The sequence below is a fragment of the Saccostrea echinata genome, unplaced genomic scaffold, assembly GCF_033153115.1.
Source record: "Saccostrea echinata isolate AGI-Se365-2 ecotype Australia unplaced genomic scaffold, CSIRO_AGI_Sech_v1 ptg000089l, whole genome shotgun sequence".
Lineage (NCBI taxonomy): Eukaryota > Metazoa > Mollusca > Bivalvia > Ostreida > Ostreidae > Saccostrea > Saccostrea echinata.
Genome location: NW_026889838.1, coordinates 316,148 through 341,565, shown reverse-complemented (window position 1 = coordinate 341,565; position 25,418 = coordinate 316,148). Strand labels below are relative to the sequence as shown.

The window sequence follows — 25,418 nt, the reverse complement described above, 5'->3', positions numbered from 1 at the left end:
CGCGTCGGGCTCTATCTGTGCTATTTTTGTCATTGTGTCAAACCTTATATTACGAATTTGAACATACGTTTTCTATAGATCGCTTGAACATTATTTGTGGCAGAATACAAAGAACAAACAAATATCTTCATGATATTGTTATATCTTAAGTTAGTGAGCAGACACATCGTCTTTCAAAAATGATACATTTATCTGTAGTATTAAGCATAACTTTATTCAATTCATCACAAGATGGAATAACCACTAGTGCAATTTTTCTTCCATATTTCTTTGCAGCGTAACAAACAAACAATTATACTGATTTAGGTATCTTTAAAAATTAATAATAAGCTAAATACTGTCATTATCTCTTTTTCACTACCTATAAGCAAAAAGTATTTTATAATCTACAACCAGTGAAATCTTTGCATCAAACATGAATATGTCAAAATATCACAAACTTATTTAAGATCTTTTCGGTAATGGTGGAGGGTGTCTTATGCTGCTTTCTGGTGGGAAAGAATATATAGACCTCATATTGCTTTGTGGCAGGCGTTTTTCCCACAATATTCTTCGAAAACAAAAACATTTCCCCCTGCAAAATAAAAACAGAAATATGTTATTTTGTGCATCTTAAAATCATTGTATTCTATCAAACGGGTTTAATGTTCAACCAAATACACCATTACATTAGCAAAAATTTGACAAGAGAAAAAAAAATAAGCTTAAAAATAAGAGTAGAGATGGTATTTATACATATACGTTAAATTAGGAAAAGGTGGGAGGGGGTTAAAAGCAAAAACCTAGAATATTATATGTGATTCATATGAAATTAAAGCTTTAAAATTAAAGTGTATAAATCAAACATATAGATTTTTTCCGTCAATGATTTTTATTAATAAAGAAATTAGTCGATATCAAGCTCATCTCCTTGAATGGTCACAAAAAATCTTTTTTGAGAGGAGAGTACTTTTAACGCCTCAGAAGTTTTTTTTAACTCTTCTTCTATGAAGAATATATCAAAAAAAAAAAAAAAAAAAAAATTTACCAAGATATGTTTTTCTTGCAAACACCAAAAACCAAATGAGCCAAAAGAGCCAGCTTTCCCTATCAAAGTGTCATATTCTTATAAACATAGTTAAAATTTATGATTTAAGAAAAATTAATATATACCTTCTTCTGAAAAAAGTAAACCCAGCTACAAAGAAAGTCAGAACGGCAATCACTGTGAAACATATTAGAACAATTGCTATGGTGTCACTTTCACTGATTGGATCATTTAGTGTTGCATTATTCCGATAACCTTGAAAAAAGGAGATAATAAATGTCATTTTATTTAAAAAGTTATACTGTATCATATTTTCGTAACATTCATTCAAATATTGTATAAGACCGTTATTTCCCAATCATGACAAGGAGCACACGGTGGGTGTGACTGGTCGGCAGGGGATGCGCTCTCCTCCATAGCACCTGATCCCACCTCTGATGTTTTGGAGGTTCGTGTTTGCTCTGCTCCTATTTTGTATTGTTTAATGGACTTTTGAGCTTGAATACTGTTCGTTATCTCCATATATTTCATGCTTTCGATTAGAAAGCAACTAACATGTTTGCCAATCTACTAGAAACTGTTTCGAATATTCCTCTGTCTTATTTTTTACTATAATACTTGAATATTAATTTTAGAAAAAATAAAAGAAAATAATGTGTTAGCCAGTACCTGTTAAATTCATTATTTTTGTTCATCATCAATTTAAAACATTTGATTTTAACTGAAAGATTATATGGAGTTTGAAGAAAGAGGGGTAAACAGACAAATAGCACGACAAATCCGATTACGAAAACACAGTTGAAAATATTATAGTTAAAAAATCTTAATGAAATAATACTGAATCGTATTTTTAAGAAAAAATGGATCAATTATAAACATGTTTTCTACATTACTTACTAGTTAAAGAGTATGAACAAATGCACTCTACTCGCTGCATTTTTTTTTTATTGTTAAGCAAAGTGGGAAATATTGTATTCATTTTTATAATAGGAATAAAAAAAATCCTACATAATAACTATTGTTACCTCTTTGGACATCTGGAACTTTTAAGATGAAAGAAACTGTGCCTAAGTATGGAGATAATGGTTTTTGTGACTGTAATTTCCCAGTAGATTTCCAAATTACGTGTATCATTCTTAAAATAAATATTTCCAACATGTATAACATAATTAATACTAATCATCTAACTTGTATTAATAATACTTAATTAATTAATGAATATTAATATAGCGTTACAATTACCTATTATACATGCCAACAGCATAGATGTATTTTTCATCGACATCAATGTCTCTATATAACGTAGTGCTATCCTCAAAAAGCATTGTAATAGTCTTCCAATCAAAGCTTATTTTATAAATTTTGCTCGATCCAATTTCCAAAGAATACAAATCTTCATCTACAATAAATTCAAATCTATTTCACATTTGAGGGACGTTTGAATGGAATGTTTAGCGAGATGCAAGTTTAGCAATTTTTCCTAAAAGAAATGTATCTAATAATTTCTTGCACTTTTCTGGATATTTTCGGTATTTTGACAAAATATTATTAGGTTGCCATATGCATTTTAAAAACAACATTTAAAGGGTATTAAATGTCGGTGATCGGCCAACTGCAATTTTTGACATTTCAAAATAGCATCATCAATGAATTCTTCTTTATCACTAATATGTATGGCAAAATTTACCTCCATAAATACTCTATGACCTTTAGTACTTATGCATAAAAATTCATTAATTTGACATTATAAATGACAAACAAATGTCGCTATGTATCAAAACATTTTTAATTAAATATTGTCAAAAATGGTGACGTTGGTCGAACATTAAATTATCAAGCAGTACTGTGTTGGGCGGGATAACGGTAAAAAATATTTTAACGATGGAAAAATCACAAACGTAAATTTCGAATACAGGTTTATACCTAGTTGACGAGGTTAGAGAATGGTTTGTCTGGTTATCCATGCGAGCAGTTAGGTTTATGATCAATATTGGGAGATTGTCTTTGAAAAGAATTAATTCCGGAATCTTTTGGCATCGCTAGTATTTAAGAGGTATAACTTGTTAACTTAAAAAAAAAATACAGCGCTTAATTTATGCTTAAACGAATTCTGTCGGACTCATAATTCCAGATCAAATTCACAACCGCTAGGAGCTACGCTTTGACGTCGTCAGTGTTGAGCCGACAGCTGATCTGTAAGATTCGCTTACCTGAGAGGAAAATGTTATTTATCGAGCTATATTATTGAAAGTTTAATGCATTATGTTAAAAATATTGAACATGATGTATGCTACCTTTCAACTTATTGTGTTGGTGAAACGAAAGATATTGAAAATATGTTCCCGTTTTTCTGGGACAACCCTCGTAATTTCAAATTTGCATATGTTTTAGGGTCAGTGTCTTTGCAACCGGGGTCGTTAATTTAGTTCGTTTCTCTCTTGGAGAAACAAGTGCGGATCGGAAACCCTTGGTTTTTGAGTGTAAGTCAGTGTTTACTGCATCATAAATTTAATCAGTCACCAAGTGCTCTATTTTTAGCTATACATTTACACTGTAAACGGGTATTTAATAGCTGTTTATGGTTCATTAAAATTTAATTACATAATTGATGCAATTTTACCTTTTTGATCTTTCGAAAAAATACTTTAAACTTCAAACCCCCTAGTTGGGCTTTTATCTACATTTGGCCCATAAAAGAGATTCAAAAGTTATCTAAGTGTTTTATATGACAATTTTAATGACCAATGTTTGCATTTTATATCAGATATACTGTCCCTGGCAAAAAGGGAAAAAAAACCTATTACGTTCTTTTTTTTAAAGCTGTATATTTTTTCCGTATATATCTTTTGCACCGTTCACGGTAGCTCAGTCGGTAGAGCGCTCGTTCCGTGATCGGGAGGTCGTGAGTACGAATCTCGGCCGCGACTGACCTAAGTCGATAAAAAATGGATAGCAACTGTTCCTTCGCCATGCGCTCGGCACTTTCAAGTGAAAGTTGCGGGTCCTTCGGATAAGACCTAAAAAACCGAGGCCCATGTCACGGCAGGCATTTCCATGATAAAGTTCTTCACTCCTCAATTGCCCCGAGTGCCGAGTAAAGGTCAAAATTCGAAGCCCTTCACTGGTATATGATGACGTCTCTATATGAGTGAAAAATTCTCGAATGGGACGTTAAACAACATACCATCAATCAATCAATCTATCGTTTGCAAGAAAATATTACACTTTTAGAGACAGTAACCGATGCAAAATATTATAATATATATGTATCGCAATTTTGTCCACATTTTACTAAAAAGAATCTAAAATATGCATTAAAATGGGGATGTGAAGTTTAAATTACCTATATTGAATTTGGTAATGTAAGTAATTTTGACCCTATAGAAGTTTTTTTAGAATCTGGGAATCACTCTTTATCAAAACCAAGAGGCCAGTGGGGCACATCGCTTACTTGAATACTTTGGTTATAGAAAACAGAAAGCAGCTCAGATTTGCATAGTCTACAAATATAAATGGTTCCACTCTACCCAAGGGGGGAAGTATTGAACTCTTTAACCTCCATATCTGATATGGCCTATCATGGTTTAGCTGTTTTTGAGAAGAGCATTTTATTCTTTACATATTCCCATGTAAATCATGGGGTCATCATTTAACAAACTTCAATCTACATTACTACGACGCCGACGACAAGCAACGGCCAGATTAAACAGAAAGTTCACACGAGCCTTTGGCTCAGGTGAGATATAAAGAGAAAATATATACCATCTTTTCCCATCGCCAATCGAATATAGCCACTCTTGAAAAATGCAGGGGTACTTATAGTTGTGTTGTCTTTCAAACTATGTAGTAGGAGGACAGGACTCTGTTGGTCAATAGCTATTACGATGTAACTATGAAAGAAGAACAATGATAACAATATTGACAAAATGTCTAGTAATTCTATATCAAATATACTCAGATCATTTGACGAAGATGCTACTTATATGAAGGAACTTTATATTGGTTACATTACATGTTGCAAAGACGTCAATGCAATGAGATCTTAATCCAATTGCTTAAATAGTAGCAATGAAAACTTTGTATTTTGAAATGCAACATCTTTATCTCGAAAACATATGTTCTAGTGCAATATTAAAATCAAACCTTTTTGAAGGGACACAAATCATGTCAAGAGGTTCTAAAATTCCACTTAATAATTCTGTAATTGATCCATTTTGAAGATGTATTTCATATAGGGAGTAATGGCTGAGAGATTTCTTTATGATCATTACTGCATTTAGGATCGAATCATAACAGAACAGTTTAGATTGCCCTGTCAAAGAATATTCATTGTACATGAACAAAGACATTGTGAAAATTTAATTTGTAAATTCATAAAGAAATTCATGAAATGTAAGTTATATGTGCGAAAAGCAATCATACCTTCTAAGTAATAACTATGCGATGAAACATTCCCATCAATGCTAAATTGTAAATGTTTTATTAAGGTTCCCTGAAGCGTGTAAAGGTCACCCGTATGGACATCAATATCCACATCAATGATTTCATTTTTCTCCTTGGAAAAGTTTTTCAGAATTTCAAAAGTACTATCGACACCATATACCGTGTTGGTTACGCCGTCAATAGCAAACAAATGCACGGTGCCATTTTCTAAAACAACAAAAACATATAAAGGTAAAACAAAATGATCAAAAACTTGACAAAATTTATGCATTTGATTTTTTTTTCAAAATAAACAAATAGAACTCATAACAACGAGGGTTGTTCTACTCAATAAACTTGGTATGATTAATCCAATAAAATTTCTTTTTTGTATATCAGTATCTTGCTGACTTCAAAATATTAAGCAAAATCTCTATATAATTTATAACAATTAGAACAAAGTAGACTGAGTGGTGCGGCACAACGAAGTTTTTGTTTTAAAAAGTATGAAGTTAAAATTATATTCTAAAAGAGTTTTATGCACTTTTCTTAGCCCTATTGATATTTTCTGTAATCATTCAAGAAGGGTCAAGGTTTTAAATTTCTTTTTAAATGCATGTAAATTTGAACATTCTTTTCTTTATATTTACAGCTTCTAAGGTTTGTCTGCAGCGAAGGAAAATATAGGAAATCCAGCAGGGCTATCTAAAATTTAACAAGAGGCCCAAGGGTCTTAATGGTCACCTGAGTATAATGCAACAACTTAGAGGATCCATAGAATATAAAATAAACTGGTAGATGAAGCTTTGTTGCCCAAAAGCCAGAGAAATACGATGATCAGGATCAATGAATTAAATAGTCTAATATTTAGTAACAAAATTAAGTTCTAATCTGTCCCCAATTTATCACTATCACCATGCAGACTGTTAACAAACTATTGATGATTATGTACTATTTTTAACCCCAAATTATAATCTCTCACATTGGCCTTGGTCTTTGAAGAACATTTTAATAGTTATTTTTGTCTCATTTTTATTATTCTATTATTCACAAGTCTATTTGATCATTAAAACTACGAAAATAGTTTTTGTACTATACAATAAATTTTTTTGCATAATTCTCTTATTCTATTAACTTTTCAAATACATTATTTACAGTGATTAATTATCAAAAGTCAATTGCCAAGGGGAATAACTTCTCTCAGTAGAATATGTATTAATAGAGCCTTGGCCAGGACCAGAACACTTGACCAAATGGCCTAGAACTCCTGACCCAGGGGCCATGCATTTCACAATTTTGGAAGAGGTACTCTTGCTCATCATTACTATGTACTTAGTTAGTTTGTTTAATACCCAGGAGCAGAGAAGAAGATTTTCAAAGAATTAATGTATTTTCACTATATTATCATTAGAGCCCCCCCCCCCCCTCTACACTAGAACCCCTGATCCAGGAGCCATGAAATTCACAATTTTGGAAGAGGCACTCTTGCTCATAATTACTATATACTTAGTTAGTATGTTTGACACCCTGGAGCAGAGAAGAAGATTTTCAAAGAATTAATGTATCTTCACTATATAATCAATAGAGCCCCCCCCCCCCCCTTACACCAGAACTCCTGACCCAGGGGCCATGAAATTCACAATTTTGGAAGAGGAACTCTTGCTCATCATAATTTTGTACTTAAATAGTTTGTTTAATACCCAGGAGTAGAGAAGGAGTTTTTCAAAGAAATAATGCACTTTCACTATATGATCTATATAGCCCCGCCCTAACACCAGAACCCCTGACCTTGGGGCCATGAATTTCACAATCTCAAAAGGGCTCACTGCTTGTTACAATCATGCCAACAGCTTGACTGCTTGATGTCCCGGAGTGAAGAAGAAGATTTTTAAAGATTGCATTAATTTTGGTGGTTTAAGCCCCATCCCTCAGGCCCCAGGGGAGCAGGGACCTTGAAATTAACAATTTTTGTTCCCCTTCACCCATAAATGATATATGCAAACATTGGTTGAAATTGGTTAAGCAGTTTCAGAGAAGAAGCTGAAAATGTTCAATTGTTAACGAACGACGAACGACAAACGCCGACGGACAAAAACGGATAGCAATAGGTCACCTGAGTGACTCAGGTGACCTAAAAACTGAACCTGAATGTTGTTTGCCACTCAACAGTATTCGATTGATGAAAACTCCTCCCCCCTTTATTTGAATGTTTCAACATTCTTTCTACTTTTTCCGAACCAGATTTCTTTATACTTATGAAACTAAGGTTTATTTAAGATGTTTTCCAACTATTTTTAATATGTATAATCTTATTTAACTCCATAATAATTGTTATTCCTCTATAACCTGCTTTGACAGGTAGCAGATAAATCTTTAACGTACATTTTTCAGAGATCCTGAAGGAACTTTCTCTTCAATCTGTAGTTTGTACTAATCTATGCATTTCATACAATATAACAGGCTATTCTAATACCAAACTCTAAAATTTTTCAAAATATTTTCCCATATATAATTAACACATATCCCAGAAGTTTTAACATTTTTATCTTTATGCAATTTCTTCCAGCTTAGATTCATGAGCAATAGAGGACAATATCCGACTTGCATTTGACACTTGTAACAATGAGCCTTACGAACAAAGACTACATTACCTGGTTTGTCAGCTTGGACTAGTACATATTGATAATGTAATCTATCTTATTCCTTATGGTCACTTCAGAATAACTGAATACAGATGGCTAGATAGTATTCACATTGCCCTTCAGCTGCTTAGCACGCGACATCAACATCAACGGTTACCTTCTATCTTTTTATCCATTCGGAAGAAATGTTAAGGCCTTGTACATTTTGCCTATCGCCTGATGTTATCTTCGACAGAATTGATATTTATGATTTTTGTCGCAAGTAGGATGTTCAATTTTTTTTTAAATCTTGATCCTTTTAAAATAGGTTGTTTGAGGTCCTCATCATTAACTACGGATATCCACATCGCCAGTAATGACATTTCCTGCGGGACTTTATTGGGAGAACATTGGGAGAACATGAACATTATGAAGGATTCTGCTTAACATATTCGAAATCTAGGCATGAAGACTTTACTGGCACACGTTCAAATGTATTAGAATTTACTAGAATCTGTTTACATAACATGTTTATGATTGATGAGATTTGAGGAAATTTAGCTCTTTAAATCTCCCACATTTATCTGAAAGTGAGTCACTATAATTTCATGGAAACGCCTGTAAACAGACTTTAAATATATTATTTAAATAATAATAATAATAATAATAATAATAATAACTAGCTGAGATCTCGTTGCGAGCAACGAGTGGGTTTTCCGTCCGATTTTTGATTAGATGAGATAAGAATTCGACTTAGATTTTCGTTCGACTAGTCAGAAATACTTTTTCGTTTCTGAGATATTCGCGGCCCTTCAACTCCTTAATGGGGACGTTTAGCAAAATATGAAAGGTTGCATCCTGTTTAGAACATTATTTTGGACATCTTTTGTTCAATACTGCTTATAAAAATATTTCCCACTTTTGAAATATAAAGCGTCAAAGATTTAGCATTCTGGCCCCTTATGGCCCCTGATTATGTAACAAATGATGTAAATATCATAATCTATAGTTGTAAATTGTTGAGATAAACATTTTTGCTTCAGTAATCCATTACAAAATATTGATCGTTAAAGAGTTATTGTTCAAAGACTTTCAGCCCCTCTCAGCCCCTATTGTGAGGGTCCAGCCCCTTTTTCTTCATATCATTTTAAAGCTCTCATGATTTTGAACACTTTTCGTTCAACAACTAGTCAGAAATTCTTTTTCGTTTCTGAGATATTCGCAAAAGAAGTATTTAGGGGCCGGCCCTTCAACTCCTTAATGGGGACGTTTAGCAAAAAATGATAGGTTGCATATTGTTGAGAACATTATTTTGAACATCTGTTGTTCAATATTGGTTATCAAAATATTTCCCACTTTTGAGATATAAAGCGTCAAAGATTTTGCATTCTGGCCCCTAATGGCCCCTAATTATGTAACATATGATGTTAATATTATAATATATAGTTGTAAATTGTTGAGATAAACATTTTTGCTTCTGTAATGCATTACAAAATTTTAATTGTTAAAAAGCTATTGACTAAAGACTTTCGGCCCCTCTCGGCCCCTAATGTGATGAGTCAGCCCTTTTTTCTTGATATCATATAAAAGATCTTGTAATTCTACACAATTTCTATTCAATATGTTTTTAGAAAATCTCCATAGTTTTAGAGATACGATAAAAAATGTCTCGAAAATTCACTCCTGATTCATGTCCTAAATTTCGACCCCTACCGAGCTTCCATACTAGGTACTTCCGGAAAATTGGAAAACCCAGGTGCAAAACTTCAACATGTCGTCTATAATCGCTGAAAATTTCAGCGCTCTAGCTTTTGCCGTTTTTTAGTTTTTGTGTCGACAAAATGGTTATCTGAAAATCGATTAAAGGGCGATAACTTCTGACCGGAAGTGAATTTTAAGGATTAGAACAAAAAAGGATCATCTTCAGATCAAAAGGCATTACCCCTGAAAATTTCATGAAAATCGATCGAACCGTTTGCGAGATATCTTCTGCACAAAAATTGTAAAGAAAAAGTGGAATAATAATAATAATAACTAGATGCGATCTCGTTGCGAGCAACGAGTGGGTCTTCCGTCCGATTTTTGATAAGATGAGATAAGAATTTGACTGAGATTTTCGTTCAAATATAATGATATAAATAAATTGTTAAGACGAACAATTTTGCTTTAATAATGTTTAACAAAATATTGATCATTAAAGGGTTATAGATTAAAGACTTTCGGCCCTTCTTGGCCCCTAATGTGAGAGGCCAGCCCCTTTTTCTTGATATCATCTTAAAGCTCTCATGACTTTGAACACTTTTTGTTCAACAACTATTCAGAAATTCTTTTTTGTTTTCGGGATATATGCAAAAGGAATATTAAGGGCCTGCCCTTCAAGTCCTAAATGGGGACATCTAGCAAAAAATGAAAGAGTGCATATTGTTCAGAATATTATTTTGAACGTCTTTTGTTCAATACTGTTTATCAAAATATTCTTCCTTTTCGAGATATATACAAAGATTATGCAATCTGGCCCCTAAAGATCTCTTATTGCGTATCATATATCAACATCATGTTATTTAAACAAAGAGTGTGAAGATGAACTATTTCGGTCCATAATATATTACAAAATATTGATCATTAAAAGAGTTATTGATTGTATACTTTCGGCCCCTCTCAGCACCTAATTTAAGGGGTCAGACCCTTTTCCTTGATATCACTTTAAAGCTCTCATGATTTTGAACACTTTTTGTTCAACAATTATTCAAACATTCTTTTTTCATTTCCGAGAAGTATGCGAAGTATATATTTAGGGGCCGGCCCTTCAACTCCTTAATGGGGACATTTAGCAAAATCAAAAGGTTGCATATTGTTAAGAACATTATTTTGAATAACTTTTGTTCAATATTCCTTATCAAATTATTTCCCACTTTTGAGATATAAAGCGTCAAAGATTTAGCATTCTGGCCCCTTATGGCCCCTAATTATGCAACATATGATGTGAATATCATAATATATAGTTGTAAATTGTTGAGATAAACATTTTTGCTTCAGTAATGCATTACAAAATATTGATCGTTAAAGAGTTATTGTTCAAAGACTTTCGACCCCTCTCAGCCCCAACTTTGAGGGTCCAGCCCCTTTTTCTTCATATCACTTTAAAGCTCTAATGATTTTGAACACTTTCTGTTCAGCAACTAGTCAGAAATTCATTTTCGTTTCTGAGATATTTGCAAAAGAAGCATTTAGGGGCCGGCCCTTCAACTCCTAAATGGGGGCGTTTAGCAGAAATGAAAAGGTTACATATTGTTTAAAACCTTATTTTGAACATCTTTTGTTCAATATTGCTTATCAAATTATTTCCCACTTTTGAGATATAAAGCGTCAAATATTTAGCATTCTGGCCCCTTATGGCCCCTAATTATGTAACATATGATATGAATATCATAAAATGTAGTTGTAAATTGTTGAGATAAACATGTTTGCTTCAGTAATCCATTACAAAATATTGAGCATTAAAGAGTTATTCATCAAAGACTATCGGCCCCTCTCAGTCCCTATTTTGAGGGGCCAGTCCCTTTTTCTTCATATCACTTTAAAGCTCGCATGATTTTGAACATTTTTTGTTCAACAACTAGTCAGAAATTCTTTTTCGTTTCTGAGATATTTCCAAAAGAAGCATTTAGGGGCCGGCCCTTTAACTCCTTAATGGGGACGTTTAACAAAAAATAAAAGGTTGCATATTGTTAAGAACATTATTTTGAACATCTTTTGTTCAATATTGCTTATCAAATTATTTCCCACTTTTGAGATATAAAGCGTCAAATATTTAGCATTCTGGCCCCTTATGGCCCCTAATTATGTAACATATGATGTGAATATCATAATATATAGTTGTAAACTGTTGAGATAAACATTTTTGCTTCAGTAATGCATTACAAAATTTTGATCGTTAAAGAGCTATTGACTAAAGACTTTCGGCACCTCTCGGCCCCTAATGTGATGAGTCAGCCCTTTTTCTTTGATATCATATAAAAGATCTTGTAATTCTACACAATTTCTATTCAATATAATTTTAGAAAATCTCCATAGTTTTAGAGATACGATAAAAAATGTCTCGAAAATTCACTCCTGATTCATGTCCTAAATTTCGACCCCTACCGAGCTTCCATACTAGGTACTTCCGGAAAATTGGAAAACCCAGGTGCAAAACTTCAACATGTCGTCTATAATCGCTGAAAATTTCAGCGCTCTAGCTTTTGCCGTTTTTTAGTTTTTGTGTCGACAAAATGGTTATCTGAAAATCGATTAAAGGGCGATAACTTCCGACCGGAAGTGAATTTTAAGGATTTGAACAAAAAAGGATCATCTTCAGATCAAAAGGCATTACCCCTGAAAATTTCATGAAAATCGATCGAACCGTTTGCGAGATATCTTCTGCACAAAAATTGTAAAGAAAAAGTGGAATAATAATAATAATAACTAGATGCGATCTCGTTGCGAGCAACGAGTGGGTCTTCCGTCCGATTTTTGATAAGATGAGATAAAAATTTGACTGAGACTTTCGTTCAAATATAATGATACAAATAAATTGTTAAGATGAACAATTTTGCTTCAGTAATCTATAACAAAATGTTGATCATTAAAGATTATAGATTATAGATTTTCGGCCCGTCTTGGTCCCTATTTTGAGGGGCCAGCCCTATTTTCTTGATATCTTCTTACAGCTCTCATGATTTTGAACACTTTTTGTTCAACAACTATTCTAATTTTTTTTTCGTTTCCGAGATATCTGCAGAAGAAATCATAGGGGCCGGCCCTTCAACTCCTTAATGGGAACGTTTAGCAAAAATTGAAAGGTAACATATTGTTCAAAACGTTATTGTGAACATCTTTTATTCAATATTGCTTATCAAGGTATTTCCAACTTTCGAGATATAAAGCGTAAAAGATTTAGCATTCTGGCCCCTAATGTCCACTAATAACGTCAAAGATTTAGCATTCTGGCCCCTATTGTCCCCTTATAACGTAACATATGATGCCAACAACGTTATATAGTTAAGGAGTGTGAAGATGATCTATTCTGCCTTAGTAATGTATTACAAAATATTATTCGTTTAAGAGTTATTGATGAAAGACTTTCGGCCCCTATCAGCCCTTATTTTGAGGGGCAATTCCCTTTTTCTTGATATCACCTTAAAGCTCTTATGATTTTGAACACTTTTTGTTGAACAACTATTCAGAATTTTTTTTTCGTTTCCGAGATATATGCAAAAGAAATATTTAGGGGCCGGCCTTTAATTCCTTAATGGGGACGTTTAGAGAAAAATGAAACGTTGCATATTGTTTAGAACATTATTTTGAACATCTTTTGCTCAATATTGCTTATCAAAATATTTCCAATTTTCGAGATATAAAGCGTCAAAGATTTAGTATTCTGGACCCTTATGGCCCCTAATTATGTAACATATGAGATTTTTATCATAATATATAGTTGTAGATTGTTCAGATAAACATTTTTGCTTTAGTACTGTATATCAAAATATTGATTGATTAAGATTTATGGATTTAAGACTTTTGGCCCCTCTTGGCCCCTAATGTGATGAGTCAGCCCTTTTTTCTTGATATCATAAAAAAGATCTTATTATTCTACACAATTTCTGTTCAATATGTTTTAAGAAAATATTTATAGTTTTGAAGATATGATAAAAAATGTCTCGAAAATTCACTCCTGATTCATGTCCTAAATTTTGACCCCTACCGAGCTTCCATACTAGGCACTTCCAGAAAATTTGAAAACTGAGGTGCACAACTAGAACATGTCCTCTATTATCACTGAAAATTTCAGCGCTCTAGCTTTTGTCATTTTTGAGTTTTTGTGTAGACAAAATGGTCACTAAGAATTCGATTAAAGGGCGATAACTTCCGACCGGAAGTGAATTTCCAAAAATTAAAGAAAATGTATTAGGTTTACATCATGATACATCATCTCTGAAAATTTCAAGTGAATCCATCCAACCATCTCTGAGAAATCGTCTGCACAAAATTTGGACAGAAAAAAATAATAATAATAATAGTGAAAAAGAAACAATAGAATAATAGAAGGGTCTTCCGTTGGAGACGGAAGACCCTAATAATAACTAGATGCGATCTCGTTGCGAGCAACGAGTGGGTCTTCCGTCCGATTTTTGATAAGATGAGATACGAATTTGACTGAGATTTTCGTTCATAAATATATAAATAGTGAAAACGTACAATTTCCTTCAGTTATGTTTAACAAAATTCTGATCATTATGACACCTAAAAACGCAATGTTTGATGAAGATTTTAAAATATAGTAGCAGATCGTGAAGATGAACATTACTGTAAAAGGGTTATAGATAAAAGACTTTTGGCCCCTCTGAGCCCCTAATTCGAGGGGTCAGCCCCTTTTTCTTGATATCACATGAAAGATCTTGTAATTCTGAAGACACTTCTTGTTCAACAACTATTCAGAAGTTTCGTTTCGTTTTCGAGACATGTAGACTTGAAATATTCATTCGAGATATAAAGCGTCAAAGATTAAACATTCTGGCCCCTTATGGTCCCTAATTACGTAATATTTGAAGAAAACTTTCAGATATATAGTTGCAGAATGTGAAGATGAACATTTTTGTTTCAATAATTAATATCAAAATACTTAACGTTAAGGAGTTAAATATGAAAGACTTTTGGCCCCTCTGAGCCCCTAATTTGAGAGGTCACCCCTTTTTTCTTGATATCACATGAAAGGTCTTGTAATTCTGAAGACTTTCTGTTCAACAAGTATTCAGAAGTTTCGTTTCGTTTTCGAGACATGTAGACTTGAAATATTTAGGGGCCGTCCCTTTAAGTCCTTATAGGGACTGTTTAGGAAAAATTCAAAGGATGCACATTGTTGAGAACATCATTCGAAACATCTTTTGTTCAATATTGCTTTTCAAAATATTCCCTTCTTTCAAGATATAAAGCGTCAAAGATTAAGCATTCTGGCCCCTTGTGGCCCCTTATCACGGAATATTTGATGAAAATTTTAAGATATATAGTTGCAGATTGCGAAGATGAAAATTTTTGCTTCAATAATTAATATCAAAATATTTAACGATAAGGAGTCATAGATGAAAGACTTTTGGCCCCTCTGAGCCCCTAATTTGAGGGGTCAGCCCCTTTTTCTTGATATCACATGAAAGATCTTGTAATTCTGAAGACTTTTTGTTCAACAAATATTCAGAAGTTTCGTTTCGCTTTCGAGATATGTGGACTTGAAATATTTAGGGGCCGTCCCTTAAAGTCCTTATAGGGGCTGTTTAGGAAAAATTCAAAGGATGCACATTGTTGAGAACATCATTCTAAACAACTTTTGTTCAATATTGCTTTTCAAAATATTTCCCCTTTTCGAGATATAAAGCGTCAAAGATTAAGCATTCTGGTCCCTTATGGCCCCTAATTATGTAATATTTGATGAAAATTTTAAGATATATAGTTGCAGATTGTGAAAATGAAAATTTTTGCTTCAATAATTAATATCAAAATATTTAACGTTAAGGAGTTATAGATGAAAGACTTTTGGCCCCTCTGAGCCCCTAATTTGAGGGGTCAGCCCCTTTTTCTTGATATCACATGAAAGATCTTGTAATTCTGAAGACTTTTTGTTCAACAAGTATTCAGAAGTTTCGTTTCGTTTTCGAGATATGTGAACTTGAAATATTTAGGGGCCGTCCCTTTAAGTCCTTATAGGGACTGTTTAGGAAAAATTTAAAGGATGCACATTGTTGAAACCATCATTCTAAACAACTTTTGTTCAATATTGCTTTTCAAAATGTTTCCTCTTTTCGAGATATAAAGCGTCAAAGATTTAGCATTCTGGCCCCTTGTGGCCCCTTATTATTTGCCATACGACGTAAAAATCATAATATATAGTTGTAAATTGTTAAGATAAATATTTTTGCTTCAGTAATGTATACCAAAATAATGCTTGTTTAAGAGTTATCGATTTCAGACTTTTGGCCCCTATTGGCCCCTAATGTGATAAACCAGCGCTTTTTTCTTGATATCATGTTACAGATCTTGTCATTCTGCACAAATTTTGTTCAATATGTTTTAACAAAATTATTATACTTTAAAAGATATGACACAAAATGTCTCAAAAATTCATTCATGATTCGTGTCCTAAATTTCGATCCCTACCGAGCCTCCATACTAGGCACTTCCGGAAAATATCTAAACCCAGGTGCATAATGGCTACATGTCCTCTATCATCACTGAAAATTTCAGCGCTCTAGCTTAAGCCATTTTTGAGTTCCATTGCAGACAAGGAGGTCCTCTGAATTTTAATAAAAGGGCGATAACTTCCGACCGGAAGTGATTTTTCAAATTTTGAAATGCCGGTACAAACTTCAGATGATAAGACATAAACTCTGAAAATTTGAAGTAAATCGACCGAGCCATCTCCGAGAAATCTTCTGCACAAAATCGGTAAGGAGAAAAAAAAGAAGAATAATAATAAAAGTGAAAAAGAAACATAAGAATAATAGAAGGGTCTTCCGCTGAAGACGGAAGACCCTAATAAAAGTGAAAAAGAAACAATACAATAATAGAAGGGTCTTCCGTTGGAGACGGAAGACCCTAATAAAAGTGAAAAAGAAACAATACAATAATAGAAGGGTCTTCCGTTGCAGACGGAAGACCCTAACTAGATGGCTCTCGTTGCGAGCAACGAGTGGGTCTTCCGTCTGATTTTGGATAAGATTAGTCAAGACCTAGCTTGACTGAGATATTCGACTATAAAAAGTGAAAGGATGCATATTGTTTAAAACATTATTCTGAGCATCTTTTGATCAATGTTGCTTATCAAAATATTTCCCCTTGTTCGAGGTGTCAAAGATTTGGCAATCTGGCCCATTTTGGCCCATTATTTTGAACATATGATCAAAGTTTTATAATATATAGTTACAGAATGTTAAGATGAACATTTTTTCTTCAGTAATTTATAACAAAATATTGATCATTAAAAAGTTATAGATGAAAGACTTTTGGCCCTTCTGAGCCCCTAATTTGAGGGGCCAGCCCCTTTTTCTTGATATCAAATGAAAGGTCTTGTGATTTTGAAGACTTTTTGTTCAACAACTATTCAGAAATTTCCTTTCGTTTAAGAGATATATAGAATAACAATATTTAGGGGCCAGCCCTTCAAGTCCTTAATGGGGATGTCTTGCAAAAATTAAAAGGGTGTATATAGTTAAGAACATTATTCTGAACATCTTTTGTTCAATATTGCTTATAAAAATATTTCCCCTTTTCGAGATATAAAGTGTCAAAGATTTAGCATTCTGGCCCCTTATGGCCCCTTATTACGTAACATATGATCACCATTTTATAATATATAGTTGCAGAATGTTAAGATAAACATTTTTGCTTCAGTAATTTATAACGAAATATTGATCATTAAAAAATTATAGATGAAAGACTTTTGGCCCTTCCAGGCCCCTAATTTGAGAGGTCAGCCCCTTTTTCTTGATATCAAATAAAAGGTCTTGTGATTTTGAAGACTTTTTGTTCAACAACTATTCAGAAATTTCCTTTTGTTTTGGAGATATATAGAATAAAAATATTTAGGGGCCAGCCCTCCAAGTCCTTAATAGGAATGTCTTGCAAAAAATTAAAAGGGTGTATATAGTTAAGAACATTATTCTGAACATCTTTTGTTCAATATTGCTTATAAAAATATTTCCCCTTTTCGAGATACAAAATGTCAAAGATTTAGCATTCTGGCCCCTTATGGCCCCTTATTACGTAACATATGATCACCATTTTATAATATATAGTTGCAGAATGTTAAGATAAACATTTTTGCTTCAGTAATTTATAACAAAATATTGATCATTAAAAAATATAGATGAAAGACTTTTGGCCCTTCTGAGCCCCTAATTTGAGGGGTCAGTCCCTTTTTCTTCATAACAAATAAAAGGTCTTGTGATTTTGAAGACTTTTTGTTCAACATGTTATAACAAAATACTTCTATTTAAAATGTTATTATAAGAAATGTCTCTAAAATTCACTCATAAATCACGTCCTAAATTTCGACCCCTACCGAGCTTCCATACTTCGCACTTCCGGAAAATTTGAAAACCAAGGTGCACATCTAGAACATGTCCTCTATCACCACTGAAAGTTTCAACACTCTAGCACTTGTCGTTCTTGAGTTTTTGTGCAGACACGAAGTCCATCTAAAAATCGATCAAAGGGCGATAACTTCCGACCGGAAGTGATTTTTCAAAAACTGAAATGCCGTTATAAACTTCAGATAGCAACGCATTACCCCTGAAAATTTGAAGCAAATCGATCGAGCGATCTCCGAGAAATCTTCTGCACAAAATCGGTAAGGAAAAAAAAAAAAAAATAACTAGACGAGCTTGTTGCAAAGCAACTAATAAGTCTTCCGTCTAAATTTCAAGAAGATGAGATCGAGATCGAGAGACCTCTACGGTCATATGTGCAAAAATAAGCCATTTAGCATTACTCTCGGTGTGACCGGAAGTGATGTCATTTTGACGACTTTTAATGATCTCCTTAGCTGCTACTTGTCATTTTGAACAACTTTGCTTCTAGGATGTTATACAAATTCTCAATACTTTTTGAGATATCAGGAAAACATTTTTGGCCCCTCTAGCTCCCTAATTTTAAGGGTCAAGCCCTAATTGTTGATATCCTCTGAAAGATCGTAACATTCTACACAACTTTTGTTCTATATGTTTTAACAAAATATTTACAGGTAAAAAGCTATTGTAAAAAAAAGCGTTGAAAAATTTGAAGTTTTCGATATGCCTTTTTTCAGACCATAGCGAGCGCCGAAGTGCGGCATTTCCGGTAAAAATGAAATGCCTTACGCATATCTGCAGACATAGGTCTATCATACCTGAATGTTACATGGTTCTATCTAGAGCCATTCATGAGAAAATGTCCGGACAACCCGACCTTTCAAAAATCATTAAATCGACAATATCTCCAGACCGGAAGTGACGTCATCAAAAAAGAAAAAAATGCATAAGGTTCAACTGATATTACATAAGTCCTGAAAGTTTCATGGAAATCCATCGAGCCGTTTTCGAGAAATCGCGTGCACAAAATCGGTAAGAAAAAAAAGAATAATAATAGAAACTAGATGGTTCTCGTTGCGAGCAACCAGTGGGTCTTCCGTCTGATTTTGGATAAGATTAGTCAAGATCGTGACTGAGATATTCGTCTGTAAAAAGTGAAAGGATGCATATTGTTTAGAACATTATTCTGAGCATCTTTTGTTCATTATTGCTTATCAAAATATTTCCCCTTGTTCGAGATGTCAAAGATTTAGCATTCTGGCCCCTTATTACGTAATATATGATCAAAATTATATCATATTTAATTGCAGAATTTTAAGATGAACGTTTTTGCTTCAGTAACTTATAACAAAATATTCATCATTAAAGAGTTATAGATGAAAGACTTTTGGCCCTTCTGAGCCCCTAATTTGAGGGGTCAGCCACTTTTCTTGATATCAAATAAAAGGTCTTGTGATTTTGAAGACTTTTTATTCTACAACTATTCAGAAATTTCTTTTCGTTAAAGAGATATATAGAATAACAATATTTAGAGGCCAGCCCTCCAAGTCCTTAATGGGGATGTCTTGCAAAAATTAAAAGGGTGTATATTGTTTAGAACATTATTCTGAACATCTTTTGTTCAATATTGCTTATCAAAATATTTCCCCTTTTCGAGATATAATGTGTCAAAGATTTAGCATTCTGGCCCCTTATTACGTAACATATGATCATAATTTTATAATATATAGTTGCAGAATGTTAAGATAAACATTTTTGCTTCAGTAATTTATAACAAAATATTCATCATTAAAATATTATAGATGAAAGACTTTTGGCCCTTCTGAGCCCCTAATTTGAGGGGTCAGCTCCTTTTTCTTGATATCAAATAAAAGGTCTTGTGATTTTGAAGACTTTTTGTTCAACAACTATTCAGAAATTTCCTTTCGTTTAAGAGATATATAGAATAACAATATTTAGGGGCCAGCCCTTCAAGTCCTTAATGGGGATGTCTTGCAAAAATTAAAAGGGTGTATATTGTTTAAAACATTATTCTGAACATCTTTTGTTCAACATTGCTTATCAAAATATTTCCCCCTTTTCGAGATATAATGTGTCAAAGATTTAGCATTCTAGCCCCTTATGGCCCCTTATTGCGTAACATATGATCAAACTTTTATAATATATAGTTGCAGAATGTTAAGATAAAAATTTTTGCTTCAGTAATTTATAACAAAATATTGATCATTAGAAAGTTATAGATGAAAGATTTTTGGCCCTTCCAGGCCCCTAATTTGAGGGGTCAGCCCCTTTTTCTTGATATCAAACAAAAGGTCTTGTGATTTTGAAGACTTTTTGTTCTACAACTATTCAGAAATTTCCTTTCGTTTAGGAGATATATAGAATAACAATATTTAGGGGCCAGCCCTCCAAGTCCTTAATGGGAATGTCTTGCAAAAATTAAAAGGGTGTATATTGTTTAAAACATTATTCTGAACATCTTTTGTTCAATATTGCTTATCAAAATATTTCCCCTTTTCGAGATATAATGTGTCAAAGATTTAGCATTCTAGCCCCTTATGGCCCCTTATTACGTAACATATGATCAAACTTTTATAATATATAGTTGCAGAATGTTAAGATAAAAATTTTTGCTTCAATAATTTATAACAAAATATTCATCATTAGAAAGTTATAGATGAAAGATTTTTGGCCCTTCCAGGCCCCTAATTTGAGGGGTCAGCCCCTTTTTCTTGATATCAAATAAAAGGTCTTCTGATTTTGAAGACTTTTTGTTGAATATGTTTTAACAAAATACTTCTATTTAAAATGTTATTATAAGAAATGTCTCTAAAATTCACTCATATATCACGTCCTAAATTTCGACCCCTATCGAGCTTCCATACTTCGCACTTCCGGAAAATTTGAAAGCCAAGGTGCACATCTAGAGCATGTCCTCTATCACCACTGAAAGTTTCAACACTCTAGCATTTGTCGTTCTTGAGTTTTTGTGCAGACACAAGGTCTATGTAAAAATCGATCAAAGGGCGATAACTTCTGACCGGAAGTGATTTTTCAAAAACTGAAGCGGCGTTATAAACTTCAGATAGCAACGCATTAACCCTGAAAATTTGAAGCAAATCGATTGAGAGATCTCCGAGAAATCTTCTGCACAAAATCGGTAAGGAAAAAAAAAAAAGAATAATAACTAGATGAGATCTCGTTGCGAGCAACGAGTGGGTCTTCCGTCCGATTTCTGATCATATGAGATCAGAATTTGACTGAGATTTTCGTTCAAATATAATGATATAAATAAATTGTTAAGACGAACAATTTTGCTTTAATACCGTAATGTTTAACAAAATATTGATCATTAAAGGGTTATAGATTAAAGACCTTCGGCCCTTCTTGGCCCCTAATGTGAGAGGTCAGCCCCTTTTTCTTGATATCATCTTAAAGCTCTCATGATTTTGAACACTTTTTGTTCAACAACTATTCAGAAATTCTTTTTTTTTTTGTTTTCGGGATATATGCAAAAGAAATATTAAGGGGTGGCCCTTCAAGTCCTAAATGGGGACAACTAGCAAAAATTAAAAGAATGCATATTGTTCAGAATATTATTTTGAACGTCTTTTGTTCAATACTGTTTATCAAAATATTCTTCCTTTTCAAGATATATTGCGCCAAAGATTATGCAATCTGGCCCCCTAAAGACCCCTTATTGCGTAAGATATGATATCAACATCATGTTATTTAGATAAAGTGTGTGAAGATGAACTATTTCGCTTCAGTAATATATTACAAAATATTGATCATTAAAGAGTTATTGATTGTATACTTTTGGCCCTCTCGGCCCTTTATTTAAGGGGTCAGACCCTTTTCATTGATATCACCTTAAAGCTCTCATGATTTTGAACACTTTTTGTTCAACAACTATTCAAAAATTCTTTTTCGTTTCCAAAATATATGCAAAGGATATATTTAGGGGCCGGTCCTTCAACTCCTTAATGGGGACTTTTAGCAAAAAATGAAAGGTTGCATATTGTTTAGAACATTTTTTTGAACATCTTTTGTTCAATATTGCTTATCAAAATATTTCCCACTTTTGAGATATAAAGCGTCAAAGATTAAGCATTCTGGCCCCTTATGGCCCCTAATTATGTAACAATTGATGTGAAAATCATACTATATAGTTGTAAATTGTTCAGATAAACATTTTTGCTTCAGTAATGCATTACAAAATATTGATCGTTAAAGAGTTATTGATTTAGAAGTTTTAGCCCCTCTCAGCCCTTAATATGATGAGTCAGCCCTTTTTTCCTGATATCATATTAAAGATCTTATCATTCTGCACAAATATTGTTCAGTATGTTTTTACAAAATAATTATACTTTAAAAGATATGATACAAAATGTTTAAAAAATTCACTCATGATTCGTGTCCTAAATTTCGACCCCTACCGAGCTTCCATACTAGGCACTTCCGGAAAATATCCAAACCCAGGTGCAAAATGGCAACATGTCCTCTATCATCACTGAAAATTTCAGCGCTCTATCTTACGCCGTTTTTGAGTTCCATCGCAGACAAGGAGGTCCTCTAAATTTTGATAAAAGGGCGATAACTTCCGACCGGAAGTGAATTTCAAAAAATCATTTAGGCGGAATTAGCTTCAGATAACCTAGCAACAATCCTGAAAATTTGAAGCAAATCCATCAATCCATCTTCGAGAAATCGTCTGCACAAATTTTGTGCAGAAAAAAAGAATAATAATAATAACTAGATGAGATCTCGTTGCGAGCAACGAGTGGGTCTTCCGTCCGATTTTTGATTAGATGAGATAAGAATTTGACTGAGATTTTCGTTCGAATATAATGATATAAATAAATTGTTAAGACGAACAATTTTGCTTTAATAATGTTTAACAAAATATTGATCATTAAAGGGTTATAGATTAAAGACTTTCGGTTCTTCTTGGCCCCTAATGTGAGAGGTCAGCCCCTTTTTCTTGATATCATCTTAAAGCTCTCATGATTTTGAACACTTTTTGTTCAACAAATATTCAGAAATTCTTTTTTGTTTTCGGGATATATGCAAAAGAAATATTAAGGGCCGGCCCTTCAAGTCCTGAATGGGGACGTCTAGCAAAAATTCAAAGAGTGCATATTGTTCAGAATATTATTTTGAACGTCTTTTGTTCAATACTGTTTATCAAAATATTCTTCCTTTTCGAGACATATTGCGCCAAAGATTATGCAATCTGGCCCCCTAAAGACCCCTTATTGCGTAACATATGATTCCAACATCATGTTATTTAGATAAAGTGTGTGAAGATGAACTATTTCGCCTCAGTAATATATTACAAAATATTGATCATTAAAGAGTTATTGATTGTATACTTTCGGCCCCTCTCGGCCCCTTATTTAAGGGGTCAGACCCTTTTCCTTGATATCACCTTAAAGCTCTCATGATTTTTTTTACACTTTTTGTTCAACAACTAGTCAGAAATACTTTTTCGTTTCTGAGATATTCGAGGCCCTTCAACTCCTTAATGGGAACGTTAAGCAAAAAATGAAAGGTTGCATCCTGTTTAGAACATTATTTTGGACATCTTTTGTTCAATATTGCTAATCAAAATATTTCCCACTTTTGAGATATAAAGCGTCAAAGATTTAGCATTCTGGCCTCTTATGGACCCTAGTTATGTAACATATGATGTGAATATCATAAGATATACTTGTAAATTGTTGAGATGAACATTTTTGCTTCAGTAATGCAATACAAAATATTGATCGTTAAAGAGTTATTGTTCAAAGACTTTCGGCCCCTCTCAGCCGCTATTGTGAAGGTCCTACCCCTTTTTCTTCATATTACTTTAAAGCTCTTATGATTTTGAACACTTTTTATTCAACAACTAGTCAGAAATTCTTTTTCGTTTCTGAGATATTTACAAAAGAAGTATTTAGGGGCCGGCCCTTCAACTCCTTAATGGGAACGTTTAGCGAAAAATGAAAGGTTGCATCTTGTTAAGAACATTATTTTGGACACCTTTTGTTCAATATTGCTTATCAAAATATTTCCCACTTTTGAGATATAAAGCGTCAAAGATTTAGCATTCTGGCCCCTTATGACCCCTAATTATGTAACATATGATGTGAATATCATAATGTATAGTTGTAAATTGTTGAGATAAACATTTTTGCTTCAGTAATGCATTACAAAATATTGATCGTTAAAGAATTATCGTTTAAAGACTTTCGGCCCCTCTCGGCCCCTATTTTGGGGGACCAGCCCCTTTTTCTTCATACCACTTTAAAGCTCTTAAGATTTTGAACACTTTTTGTTCAACAACTATTCAGAAATTCTTTTTCGATTCCGAGCTATATGCAAAAGATATATTTAGGGGCCAGCCCTTCAACTCCTTAATGGGGACGTTTAGCAAAAATCGAAAGGTTAAATATTGTTTAGAACATTATTTTGAACATCTTTTATACAATATTGCTTATCAAAATATTTCCCACTTTCGAGATATAGAGTGCCAAAGATTTGGCCTTCTGGCCCCTTATGGCCCTTAATTATGTAACAAATGATGTATATATCATAATATATAGTTGTAAATTATTAGGATAAACATTTTTGCTTCAGTAATGTATACCAAAATATTGATCGTTAAAGAGTTATTGATTTAATACTTTTGGCCCCTCTCGGCCCCTAATATGATAAGTCAGCCCTTTTTTCTTGATATCAGATTAAAGATCTTGTCATTCTGCACAAATATTGTTCAGTATGTTTTTACAAAATAATTATACTTTAAAAGATATGATACAAAATGTCTCAAAAATTCATTCATGATTCGTGTCCTAAATTTCGACCCCTACCGAGCTTCCATACTAGGCACTTCCGGAAAACATGTCCTCTATCATCACTGAAAATTTCAGCGCTCTATCTTACGCCGTTTTTGAGTTCCATCGCAGACAAGGAGGTCCTCTAAATTTTGATAAAAGGGCGATAACTTCCGACCGGAAGTGAATTTCAAAAAATCATTTAGCCGGAATTAGCTTCAGATAACCTAGCAACAATCCTGAAAATCTGAAGCAAATCCATCAATCCATCTTCGAGAAATCGTCTGCACAAAATTTGTGCAGAAAAAAAGAATAATAATAACTAGATGAGATCTCGTTGCGAGCAACGAGTGGGTCTTCCGTCCGATTTTTGATAAGATGAGATAAGAATTTGACTGAGATTTTCGTTCAAATATAATGATATAAATAAATT

General features: G+C 33.3%; 2 protein-coding genes across 2 annotated transcripts in view; both read right to left on the bottom strand.

The window, feature by feature from the left end:
• Window positions 1–444: 444 nt before the first annotated feature.
• Window positions 445–2,422, bottom strand: LOC133177183 (uncharacterized). Its single transcript, XM_061312270.1, has 4 exons — window positions 2,270–2,422; window positions 2,053–2,162; window positions 1,153–1,282; window positions 445–574 (listed from the first exon to the last, which is right to left on the bottom strand). Exons 1-4 carry the CDS (start codon window positions 2,350–2,352, stop codon window positions 445–447), a joined length of 453 nt encoding a protein of 150 aa, XP_061168254.1. The 5' UTR covers window positions 2,353–2,422.
• A 2,920-nt stretch (window positions 2,423–5,342) lies between these two features.
• LOC133177182 (low-density lipoprotein receptor-related protein 1B-like) overlaps window positions 5,343–25,418 on the bottom strand; it is a 32,491-nt gene continuing 12,415 nt past the window's right edge. The window contains exon 6 of the mRNA XM_061312269.1: window positions 5,343–5,677. Coding sequence (XP_061168253.1) covers window positions 5,343–5,677 — 335 coding nt within the window. The remainder of the gene's footprint in view (window positions 5,678–25,418) is intronic.